General features: G+C 45.7%; 1 protein-coding gene across 3 annotated transcripts in view; it reads left to right on the forward strand.

The window, feature by feature from the left end:
- GRIK1 (glutamate ionotropic receptor kainate type subunit 1) overlaps positions 1-12,879 on the forward strand; it is a 121,353-nt gene that overhangs the window by 101,502 nt on the left and 6,972 nt on the right. For all 3 annotated transcript variants that reach the window (XM_017821901.1, XM_017821903.1, XM_017821904.1), the window contains exons 13-15: positions 3,021-3,238; positions 5,954-6,179; positions 10,320-10,570. In XM_017821901.1, the coding sequence (XP_017677390.1) occupies positions 3,021-3,238; positions 5,954-6,179; positions 10,320-10,570 (695 nt within the window). The remainder of the gene's footprint in view (positions 1-3,020; positions 3,239-5,953; positions 6,180-10,319; positions 10,571-12,879) is intronic.

Genomic DNA, 12,879 nt, shown 5'->3' on the forward strand with positions numbered 1-12,879 from the left:
AGATTAAAACCAAAACAAAACAAAGAAAGAAAGAAAAGGAAAGAAAGAAAAAGAAAAAACCCAAACATTTGTAAGGCAACACAAATGTTTCCATGTACAAACTTGTGGTGCGTGTGACTGTCTGTGCATCATTGTCAATGTGAAGAGTTTGGACATGATGGGAATGGTTGGGAAACTCTGCGTCCAGCGTTGGGCTCTTTCCTGTTGGCAGCAGCTACTTGTTGTGCTTGATTGGAAGCCACTTGTTTTTTTTAAATTTTAAAATGTGATGATCAGACTTTCTCTTTTCTACAGAGCGTGAGCAAAGTCTGGATCAGGATTGGCTGTCATGTCTGCCATAAAAAGGCACTAGAGAGACTTCAGCAAGTATTGTCTCTGCCCCCGAGTCTTGCTGGCAACATTTTTATTTAGATGCTGCTTCCCCTGTTTTCCCCTGGAAATCTTGGATGTGTTATTCATATTCTGAAAGCATCCAAACAGGGCACATTTCATCCAATTCATTCAGAGAAATTAGCACTTTCAGCAAGGAAAGCTTTCCCTCAGAGCCCCAGTTGAGCCAGGGAGCGGGTCAGACCAGGAGTATCTGGTTCAGGAGAGTGTGTAGGGTGAAGGGGGTGAGCATGGATTGTATCCTGGGCTGATCCCACAGCGTCGGAAGCAGGAGAGGGGGGGAACCAGCCCCTCTGCCTCCTCAGGTGAGACCCCCCTGCAGAGCTGCCTCCAGCCCTGGGGAACAACAGCACAAGGACGTGGAGCTGCTGGAGAGAGTCCAGAGGAGGCCCTGGAGATGCTGCCAGGGCTGGAACCCCTCTGCTCTGGAGCCAGGCTGGGAGAGCTGGGGGGGTTCCCCTGGAGAAGAGAAGGCTCCAGGGTGACATAACTGTGGCCTTCCAGGACCTGAAGGGACACTATGGGAAAGACGGAGAGGGACTTTTTACAAGAGCCGAGAGTGACAAGACAAGAGGGAGTGGCTTCTCACTGCCAGAGGGCAGGGTTAGATGGGATATTGGGAAGGAATTCCTGGCTGTGAGGGTGGTGAGGCCACACATCAGAAAAACTGTGGCTGCCCCATCCCTGGGAGGGTCCAAGGCCGGGTTGGACGGGGCTTGGAGCAAGCTGAGCTAGTGGGAGGTGTCCCTGCCCACGGTGGGCTCTGCTCCTCCCCAAACAGTCACTCACTGCATAATTAGCAGGCTGTGGGTTCAAAGCTTAAGTGACCTGAATGTACTCTGCTGCTTTCCACAAACCGTATTTTGCTGTAGGAGACCACAGGAGGTTTGGTGTCTCACCCCACAAGGGCAGCACTCAGGGCTTCTTCACCTCCTCTTGTGCACCACTGACAGATTTCAGGGCTGCTGGTTCAGGGGTCTGCAAGGTACCTGCTGTTGTGCATTCCTGGGGTGTCAGACTCAGGTATTGCATCAGGGTCCAAGAGCAGAAATTCTATTTGTGTCGCTGTCTAAGCTTAAAAGCAATAACACCAAAAGAAAAAGTGAGAGAAAATATTTCATTGTATTTTAAAAAAAATCGATTCTGAAAAGCTAGAAAGTACGGCAGACCACAAATATAAACCCAGACAGAGCTACAGCTCTGGAAACAAGTACATTTGGCCTCGAAAATGTAAAGTGAGAGTTTTTGCTTTTAGACTGCTCTCACAGTTTGACAGTTCTGTCACCCCTTGGGCTATGCTTAGCTTTGACTTTAAGGACCTGTCTATGTGTTTACAAAGCTAAGGTAGATGTATTTGCTAGTTGTTTGGGAAGTTTTTACCTTTTCAGTCTCTGCCCCAAAAGTCACTTTCGAAGTTTTTGCAAAGTCTAAAAATATTCTCTGCAACATGTTGAAATTTCTTGCAGAACTCGTGAAATAGCTGGGGAGAGATAATATATCAACATGTTTTTCCAGGAATAAAAATATGTTTGTCACATCAAAAGCTTTATTGTGCTGAGATCTCCCTTCACAGGCACTTAAGTGTTTTCTTAAGTCCATCCTTCATCAGGAAAATAATTATGCAAAGGCTTAACCTTGAAGTCAAAAAGTACTCAGGTGACTGCCTAGGAGCTTTGCTGAACCAGATTTTGGTAACCCATATAATGAGGAGAGTTCAGTGGGGATGCACCTAAAAAAAAAGAGCACAAAATTTGTATCAGAATCCTTAGAAATACTTGTGTGCCTTAAATACAGGTGATCTGAGCTGTTTAGAAACCATTCTGGTGCACACGTGCTGCTCTGTGGGGTTTTATGGCAATGACAGTTTAAACAATGCACTTCAGAGCCAAGGTAGCTTTTTACTTTGAAAACTTGGAGAATTGGAGACACTGCTTGAGGATTTAACATTTGAACAGAAGCAAAACATAAGGTGTGACCTTCAGGCAGATCTGCTAAACCCTTTTCAGCAACAATGAGTGTTAAAGACACCATCCAAAACTTTGCCCTGTAGATCCAAAGGATGTGTCCATTCACCCCCTGAACTTTCAAATGTGAAGCTCACATTTATAAAAAGAGGTTTTCTAGGGCTGGAGCTGAGGTTCACACAGCTGATGAGTTCACTGGGACTGCATTGATCTCCCTGTCTCTGCTCAGATATGTCAATAGGATGCACAGGGCAGGTTTCTCCTGTAAGATATTTCTGTCAGGCAGCTTGTAAGATTCTGTTAAGATCCCTGGTTTAAAAATTGATTACAGCGTACAGGCAAAAAAGGATTCAGGAAACAACCAAAAATACTAGGATAGCCTGCTGGGGGCAGAAGAGGTTAATATTACAATGACGGTTAGCTCAGGGATGTAAAGGGGCTTAGACCCAAGGATAATTCCATTTGTCATGTATCATGGCATACATCCCCTTCACAGTGTGTTCCCATTATAAATGTTAGCTGTGCATCTGTGAGATTATTGTTTAAATCATTTTATCATCCTACAGCTCATAAAAGCATTCTGTGCCTAAAAACCGTCTGTGGCATCTCAGGAAGGGCATCTCTCAGCATCATTTTAATATGCTTGTTTTGGTGGTATCGTAACAGGATCAGAGCTGATGCCCAAAGCTCTTTCTACCAGAATAGTTGGAGGAATATGGTGGTTTTTCACCTTAATCATAATCTCATCCTATACTGCCAACCTGGCTGCCTTTCTGACCGTGGAGAGGATGGAATCCCCCATCGATTCAGCAGATGATTTGGCAAAGCAAACCAAGATAGAGTATGGGGCTGTTAGAGATGGATCCACAATGACCTTCTTCAAGGTAAGATGGCACCAGCCAGGCCTGGCCGGTCAGAGACTCCCGGCGCTCCAGGATAAACAGTGAGGAGGAATCACAGCATTTGGCAGGATTAGCAGAGTAGGTAAATACATCATTTACCCAAATCCAGTACGAAAGCTGGGAGGTTTTTCCCCCAAGGCACATGGAAAAACAGTCACAGCTGTATTGCTGTGAGGGCCAAACCCACCTGCCTGTGATGGGGGGATCTGAAGGGAGCCTGGGGATATTCTCCTCCAGGTTGCTTCAGGGTGGGATCTCATTTTCTTCCAGCCACTTGGCTGGAAAATTCTGCTTCACCTTCTGAAAGTCACATTTGCACACTGATAATACTGCCAGCAATCCAAATGCAACTTTATTTGTCCCTTTTTTAAGTGCTCCATGGTCAATATTACACAGACTCTTAATACAAGGGCCGCATAAACACATGAACTCATCAGTAAGTAAAAGACAGTTTTCTGTGGCTAATTGCTTTGTAGATAACTGTGTTCTTTTTTTTTTAAATTATTAGTATTAATTACCTGCAAAATAGATTATCTCATAAAATGTCAATGTAAAAGCCAGCAAGCTATAAATATAGAATACATGCCTAAAAATCCTGTGACAGTCAGAATTAATTAGCAGCTCCATCAGCAGTCTCAGCAGGGAAGTTAAGCACGGGATGAACTGGTGTCAGGCTTCTCCCTGGAGCATCTAAGGATGGTGTTTGTAGACAGTCAAACATGCAGTGCCTTTGAAGGGGATGAGACACTGTGGGGAAGCAGCATCTGGGGCAAAATAACATGAGCTGCTTCAGCCTGAGCCTCTGCCCTGCTTTAACCAGAAGCCCTGATGAGACAAAAAGGTATAACTCTCATCCAGAATGTGTCAATACTGTGATAGATGTGAGAGTCCAGCAGAGACCACAAAGATGATGAGGGGTCTGGAGCATCTCTCTGATGAGGAGAGACTGTGTGAGACTGTGGTTAGTCTGGAGAAGAGAAGACTAAGAGGGGATCTCATCAGCCCACACAAATATCTCCAAGGGCTGTCAGAGGATGGTGCCAGGCTCTTCAGTGGTGCCAGTGACAGGATGAGGAGCAGTGGCCATAAACTGAAACACAGCAAGTGCCCCCTCACTATGAGGAAGAACTTCTTTCCATGGAGGGTGGCAGAGCACAGGAACAGCTGCCAGGGGAACGTGTGGAGTCTCCCTGTCTGGAGACATTCCAAACCCACCTGGATGTGTCCCTGTGTCACCTGCTCCAGGTGACCCTGCCTTGGCAGGGGGATTGGACTGGGTGATCTCCAGAGGTCCCTTCCAACCCCAGCTATTCTGGAATTCTGGGATTTTGTGTAGTCTGTCCCTGCTGGAGCTGCCCAGGGTGATCTACCCTTGTAATGGCTCTCGTGTGGCTGAACAGAAACGTTCCTGTGCTCAAAGAAAGGCATAAACTCCAGTGGTTTCCGTTATAGACAGTTCTTGAAAGGATGAGCTGACATCTCCATTAAGATGGAAACCCACGTGGAGATATTCCTGGGAGCTTTCTAAGGCGAGTACCAGACTCTCCTCAGGAGTATAAGGCAGCAGGAACCAGCTGTGCCATCTTCTGAAAGACTCTGGGAAAATCCCTTGACTCGAGAGCTCTTCCATGCCCAAAGACGGTCACTGCCATTGATATTCTGAAGTCAAACCCACCATCAGAGACAAAACCTCAAAACCTGTTGCTTCCATGTGGTTTTACAGGAAATAACTTCTGAAGTTCAATATGAGAAGTTCAAGCAAATTCCTAGAGCTGTTTTCAGCTTTACACTGATTTTCTTTTTGCACCATTAATCCCTCAGGCTGAAATATGTGTAGGCTTAAAAGAATGTATAGGCCTTTAAAAGAAACATTTCAGATGAGGTGATTAAATATTTATACACTGCACATGCTGGCTTACTTGTGCCTGAAATACAAGTGTACACAAACACAAGGGAAAGTACACTAATTTTGTACAGAAATTGGGGATGGAGTCCCTGGCAGAGTGAAGGTGACACAGTGAAAGATGCATGAAAAATACATCTCACACTTGTAAACACACACAGTACAAACAAACAAATAAAAGGTGCTTTTATTTTTTTTTGCAGAAGCCCCTCCAGATCCTCACAAGATTAGGAGCTCTTTGTGCTGTACAAAATTTAAAATAAAAAATCCTGGAGTGGGTCTCTGTACAATAAATGTGACAGGTACTTCTTTATGCCAAAGGAAGACTCTGTGCTCTGCGAGGGTACAGCGTTGCCTCCCTCAGGCTGTAAAATACTGCATATACCTCCTGAGCTAAGCACACACACAGGGAGACACAGGGAGAGACCTGGGAATTAGGGGAAGGCAGGAGCAGGGATTTCTGGGCAAAGTTACTCCATCCCTGCGCTCCACCTGCGTTACAGTACATTTAAGGAAAAAGCACCTTTGCCATAACATTCTAGAGGTAACTCTGCCCCTTTTTTTGGGAGCTCTGAAGCCCTGACCTGGCCTGGCCAGACACCTGCCCTGGGGACACCCCCACGCCCAGGGGTACCCAAAAGCCATGAAGCTGCAACTCGAGGGCTGGAGAAACTGAGGTGGAGTGAAAGGACCTATCTATGATACAGGACCTTTCCTGTGATCCAGGTCGAGGAGTATTTGAGAAGTGCAATTTGGGTGCTGGTGTGACTCTCTGCCCTCCTTTCCCCGCTCAGAAATCCAAAATCTCCACGTACGAGAAGATGTGGGCATTCATGAGCAGCCGGCAGCAGACGGCCCTGGTGAAGAACAACGACGAGGGGATCCAGAGGGTGCTCACCACAGACTATGCCCTGCTCATGGAGTCCACCAGCATCGAGTACGTGACCCAGAGGAACTGCAACCTCACCCAGATCGGGGGGCTCATCGACTCCAAAGGCTACGGCGTGGGAACCCCCATTGGTAAGGTGCTTTGGGGCCCAGCTGTATTGGAGCTCACCCAGAAGCTGAGGTGGCCATCTGAGTCAGTCCTGGGCTCCTAGAAACAGGACAAGGGGGAATGGCTTCACACTGGCAAAGCCAGGGTTAGATGGGATACTGGGAGGAAATCCTTCCCTGGGAGGGTGGGGAGGCCCTGGCAAAGTTTGCCCAGAGAAGCTGTGGCTGCCCCATCCCTGGGAGTGTCCAAGGCCAGGTTGGAGCAACCTGAGCTAGTGGAAGGTGTCCCTGCCCGTGGCAGGACAGTGGAATTGGATGATCTTTAAGGTCCCTTCCAATGCAAACCATCCTGTGATTCTATGATTCTATGGAACAGTAAAAATTCTGGCTCCCCAGTGCTGACAGGAGGGTGTAGCCAGGTGGGGGTTGCTCTCTTGTCCCAGGCAACTATCAATAAGACAAGAGGGCAAGGTCTTAAGCTCTGCCAGGGGAGGTTTATGTTGGATATTAGGAAGAAATTCTTTACAGAGAGGGTAATCAGGCATTGGAATGGGCTGCCCAGGGAAGTGGTGGATTCTCTGTCCCTGGAGTTTTTTAAGATGAGACTGGATGTGGCACTTAGTGCCATGGTCTGGGAACCACAGTGGTAGTGGATCAAGGGTTGGACTTGATGATCTTGGAGGTCCTTTCCAACCCAACTGATTCTGTGATTCTGTGATTATTCCCAAGCATACAGCACAAAAAACTGACACAAATTTTAATTCTCTAAAATCAGATCTCAAAAAGGGCTCTGCTAGCATATCTCAAAAAGGATATGCTAGAAAAGGTCTACTGGAAAGACTTCAGAGAGATTGATGCAGAACCTTGCAGCTGATTCTCACTGTTATGTGTTGCTTTGGGGTCATAAAATGAATCAGAAATCCATCTCATGCATCTCTTTGGGGTGCAGGTAGAATTATGGAATGGCTTGGGTTGGAAGGGACCGTAAAGATCATCTCATTCCACCCCCTGCCATGGGCAGGGACACCTTCCACTAGACCAGGTGGTGGGCCTGGTTCATCCACTGCTTGGTAGAGCTGATATAAATAAGGGAGAAACACCCCTGCACTTTGAACTGTCATTCTTTCTGCTGCTGAGTAGCTCAGACGGATCATCACACAGACAACATTTAAAGTGTATTTTTTCCACTGGCTTTGTGAGAACAGCCTTCACACCCCGAGGAAAATTATACAAAAGCTAAAATCCTGAAGAAAGACAAATGCATGGCAAGAGTTTCACTGCAGTTATAAAGCTGCCACGCTTTAAAGCAAGAACAATGAAGGAATAATTGGAACAGATGGTAATCCTCAGAGAGAGTGCATCCATTGGAAATAACAGCTGTGAAATATATTTATAAGATGTTTCTTGTATGATAAATGCACCTTTATTTTTTCTTAAGGAAGCCTAGCAAAATTCAGGGGAATAAATACCCTCAAGCCCTGTGAAATAGTTCAGTACCATCCAGCATCTTATAAAGGATTGATTTCATGAACAAGATAAACCTTCCACTATGCAGGTGGACCCCAAAGGCTCTGTTATTTTTCTCATAGCATTCCAGAGTATTGATTGTAGAGGCTGTATGGAAAATAAAAGAGACAAAAAAGGCTTGTCTGTGACCCTTGGCCTCAAAGTTTCAGCAAGTCTTAACTGGTCTCCTGAAGTTGTTCCTTCAGGAGAATATACAACCTCAGGACCAGGGTTTCCCGCAGCAAAATATGACTTGCACTCTAAAATTTCCAGTGAATGAGCTGAATAACACTAAATGGCTCCCAAAGACACAGGAAAGGATAATTTTTGAAGGTTCTCCAAATCCAGTATCACTGAGAGTGCTGATGCAGGTAATTCCAACACTAAAGCTATTACCAGTTACTTGGGAGAGTGTTAAGAAAGGAGATAAATGCAGTTCTTGGCTTAAGAGGTAGTTTGTTAATAGCTCAGAGGCCAGAAATGATGTGCTGAATATTCAAAGAGGCGTTGAGATGGATTTGTGTTTGTTTTTTTACCTCACCAATAAAACACCACCAACCCAGCACTCCAGGCACACCTGACAAACTTTAAAAGCACAAAGAAATATGGAAGTACCTGTTACCCTCAGGGTGAATTGTGACAATGGTGATGGCAACACAAACTTATCAGAGAAAGGATGAACATCCCCACAAATCCTGTGTTGTGACTCTGCCTGCTCCACTTTACCCAACAGCTCTGTCCCTTCAGACAGGGGAAAATATATGAGTCCCACAGTCAATCAGGGCCACACATAGCTCCTAAGTTGGAAACAATTCTTCTCTCTCTTCTGTTTTCACTGGCAATAATTCACTTCTCTGTGTAAAGCCAGTTGTGAAGGTGTTTCTGGTTTGTTTTCTGCTGTGTTATTTTGGGGTCTTTAATAACGAGCATACAAATCATCTCTTCTTACAGCAGGCATATTTTCCTTTCAAAGCTGGCTACCTCAAGCAGTGGCTGCTGAGTGCTGGCTTCCCAGATGGATTTTGGATAGTCTGACAGGCGTCTCTTGGCATCTGTGGTCACAGCATGGCCTGGTGCTGGCAGTAGGATGCACTGAAAAACAGCTGAGTGTTGGCACAACAAATGAAGAACTGCAATGTTTGTCCTGCTGATTCTCCTCAGACAGGGCTGGGGGCTAAAGGAAATGGAAAGCAGGGAGGGGCACTTGGGTTCATGGTACAATTATTTTTAATAATGTCCTGCACAGCAATATAAGAAAGAAACCTGAAGCTGTGAGGCCGAATTTCCAAGGCTGTTTTGATGTATAAAGACACAACAGTGGTGCCTTAGTGAGATTTTTCTAAGAAGTCTGTGTCTATGTGGACCACAAGTTCTCTGGAATTCTGGCACATGATCTGTCTTAAAAGTTTGTTTACCTTGATCATGTTGAGAGTTGCAACAGCTTTAATTTGCAGCAAAATGTGACTTTTTTGGTGAAATGGCAGCTTAAGAAAAGCTTGGAATCACAGAATCAGAGAATGGGCTGGGTCGGAAGGAACCTTACAGGTCACTCGGTTCCATTCCCTGCCATGGGCAGAGATGCCTTCTACAATCTCAGGTTGCTCCAAGCTGGCCTTGGACACTTCCAGGGATGGGGCAGCCACAGCTTCTCTGGGCAACCCGTGCCAGGACCTCCCCACCCTCCCAGGGAGTGATTTTTTCCTAATATCCAACCTAAACCAACCAGTCAGTTTGAAGCCATTCCCCCTTGTCCTGCATGGTCTCACTGATGTGCTAAAGGAGAGGAAAGGATGGACAGGAGTCAGCTACGTGGACAAAGGGCTTTCACTACTGTATTTCAGCCCAGACACTAAATGCTTCTAGTTGTAGGAAGTCCAACATGGCAGGATTTGGGGGTGGAGCCAAAGAGCCTTTCATAGACTTACAGAACCATTCTTGTAACCCTGTCCTGCTTGCTGTCATAAAACTCTGGTCCCATAAAGAAAAGTCTCTCTCCCAAGCATAGACTGCAGAGATTTGGGAGGATGGAGAGAGCCAGAGCAGAGTGTGTGAGAGGCAAATCTAAACAGACTGAACCACCCAGTGTGACGCCCCAGTTACTGTACAGGCCCATTAGTGCTGCAGGACCTGCACACACATCATTTCCCAAGCTGTTGTTGGCCTGCAAAGCATGAAATAGTTGCAAGTCACAGCAAAAAAGGACTAGGCAACCCTACGTTCTTATAAGTAGTTGAAGTGGAGTTGTGGGTTGATCCAGGTATAAACGAGAGGAGAAAGTCTCTGTGTGACTGTGGACTTTTCTCAGCAGCCACTCATTTACATGCAGTAGGAAAAATAAACAGATGTTGAAGTCAAGAGAGGAGATGCAAAGCGGAAATTCTCCAAGGATGCCCAAAGCAATATTCAAATATGATATGGAGGAATTACTGAGCAAGAAAACCCACTGCCAAGGCTTAAATAAACCTCAGGAGGAGACCTTAGAAATGATAATGAATTCTCAAATAACTGCACCAGTGGAGCCTTCTGGTTTTAAGTCCCCAGGGCGGACACCAACTTCCCACCTGTGCCATAGAGAAAACAAGCAATAATCAACCTTGTGATGAGGCAGCACTTTGGCTGCAGATGGTGCCACTGACAGGCCTTGCTCTCCCCTTGCAGGATCTCCTTACAGAGACAAGATCACCATTGCCATCCTGCAGCTCCAGGAGGAAGGAAAGCTGCACATGATGAAGGAGAAGTGGTGGAGAGGCAATGGGTGCCCTGAGGAGGACAGCAAAGAAGCCAGTGCCCTCGGGGTGGAGAACATTGGGGGCATCTTCATCGTGCTGGCTGCAGGGCTGGTTCTGTCAGTGTTTGTAGCCATTGGGGAGTTTATATACAAATCCAGGAAAAACAGCGACATTGAGCAGGTGAGTCAGCCCCTTCCAGCATTCCTGTGCTCCCGGCAGGATGAGGGTTGGGAATGGGGGGGTAACTGTGCTGGAGTTCTCTTTGCTGGAGTGTAGGTTGTGTGTTGCTGAATTCTCAGCAGGCGTTTCTGGCTCTAATAACAAATAATTTATTAATAGGAACAGGGAAGTGCTTCACCCACAGTCCAATTAGTGCTGCTTAGTAGGGCAGTGCGCAACAAGGGCAATTAATTTCTCAAAGAGTTTCTGCTTGATCTTTAAGACTTCAAGCAGAGATTGGGTTGGAATGGAAGAAAACACACCTGGGATTTTGGTTTTTGGTTTTTTTTGTTTGTGTTTTTGTTTTGTTTTTTGTTTTGTGTTTGGGGTTTTTTGTTTTGTTTTGGTTTGTTTATTTGAGTTTGGGTCTGTGGTTATTTGGTTTTTTGGGTTTTTTTGTTTGCTTTGTGGGTTTTTTTGTTTTGTTTGTTTTGGGGGGTTTGTTTGTTTTGGGTTTTGGTTTTTGCTTGTTTGTTTGGGGGGTTTTGTTGTTTGTTTTTTTGTTTTGACTTTGTGTGTTTTTTTTATTTTAATGTGGAATTAACGTCATCCCTTTGAGTAACACGGGAATGAATGTCCAAATCCCCAAGTGTGATTTTCCTCTTGCTCTACAGAGCAATTTTTTTCAGAATCAGGGGTTTACAAGCTGTGCTGAAGGATGCACTTCAAAGCATTCAGGAGAACTCCTGAAAGGTGATGAATGCCACTGTAAAAGAAGATTATGGAGCCAAAGAAATTCTGGTTATAGCTCCACTGAAGTGTAATGAGCAATTTGAAAGGGCAGAGGGAAAACAAAGGAAATGCTGTGTATAAATCAATCCTTGAGCATTCCAGCAGTTTGTGAGAAAGAATCAATCATTAAAATCGAGTGTAAACACCCATTTACTGACCCAAAAACACTGCAAACAAAGCGAGGCACGAGCAGGGACTTGGAGTCTGTTCCTGAAGCTGCCAACCCTCTTCCTCTGGCTGCCTGCCCTGGGGCTGTTTGTCCTGGCCATGTCCTAAACCCTGAGGTGGCTCTCCTGTAGATACCCTGATCGTCTTCCCTTGAGCAGGATTTGCCACAGGGACAAGGCTCACGCCACACCGAAGGGTTGGTGGGTGCCCCTGATGACCAGGGTGGTCCCTGAATCACCAAGAGGTTCATATCTCCTCACTTAGACTTCTAAGACAGGAGGCCTCTCCTTCAAAGGGAGTTTTTTAAGCTCATTTTACACTTTGAGATGCAAAAGGAGCTTTTCCATGGGCAATTCACCCTCCTAGTCCAAGGTATGATCCTACAAGGCTGATAAGCGCTAGAAACGACTGTTGAGACAAATGCCCTTAACAAAGGCAGCAGGGATGGGTGGGAGGAGAAGGAGAACGTTTTGAACTCACTCTGGGAGGTGCAGTTTGAACCATGTACAGCAGTCAGGGTGACACATGGCAGGGATTGACACCTGAGTGACCCAGCAGCCAGGGCTGAGGTCCTGGAGAGAACAACACCCGATTTTGGATAGGATACATCAGCTGCAGGTCCTTGCTGCCAGGAAGAGAATGGGCAAACCAAGGCTCACACCTGCTGAAGGGAAGGGAGCTGGTTCCTACCAGGCATCTTCATTTCCCCAGTGGTGCTGTTTTGGGTCCCTGACACCTAATGTCCTGTCAGTGGGCTTGGTCCTCTCAGTATCCTGCAGGAGAGGGCAGTTCCTGGCCATGCAGGAGCATCCCCACATCTGCCTGAGCAAGCCCTCACTGAAAACAATGTCCAGGAACAGACACAGCTCATGTGGAGCCATCTCAGGACATATAAATCAAAGTGTCCCTGTTTTGGAACAAGTCAGAGATAAAGGACTAATGTATTTGCACATATTGCAGCTTTCTGAGTAATACTTTAACCTGTTTCAGCACAAAATGCGTGAAGAATATATTTATATCTTTGTTTCATTCATGTCTCAGGAGATCTTCTATTCAAATACATTTTAAAGAACAATTGCAGCTAATTAAGATGTTTGGTATAAATGCTAATATGGTGTAGAATATCCTGGAAACTTTTCAGAAGTCTGTGAAAGGCAATGTGTTCCTGAAGCCATGACTAAAGCAGACTTAGAGCTTTAAACCAGCAGGGAGTGTTCCTTTACTGAGCAATATGTTGGGTGAACATCACAGTATTCAGGGTTCCATATAAGTGTGTACATACACATTTCTGGCACAGCACTGCAAGGTGTTTCTTAATAATTAAAATCTTTAGATGCGTTAACGTGGTTTCTTTTGCAGAAGCAATTTTA

The sequence above is a fragment of the Lepidothrix coronata genome, unplaced genomic scaffold, assembly GCF_001604755.1.
Source record: "Lepidothrix coronata isolate B3197 unplaced genomic scaffold, Lepidothrix_coronata-1.0 Scaffold93, whole genome shotgun sequence".
Taxonomy (NCBI): Eukaryota; Metazoa; Chordata; class Aves; order Passeriformes; family Pipridae; genus Lepidothrix; species Lepidothrix coronata.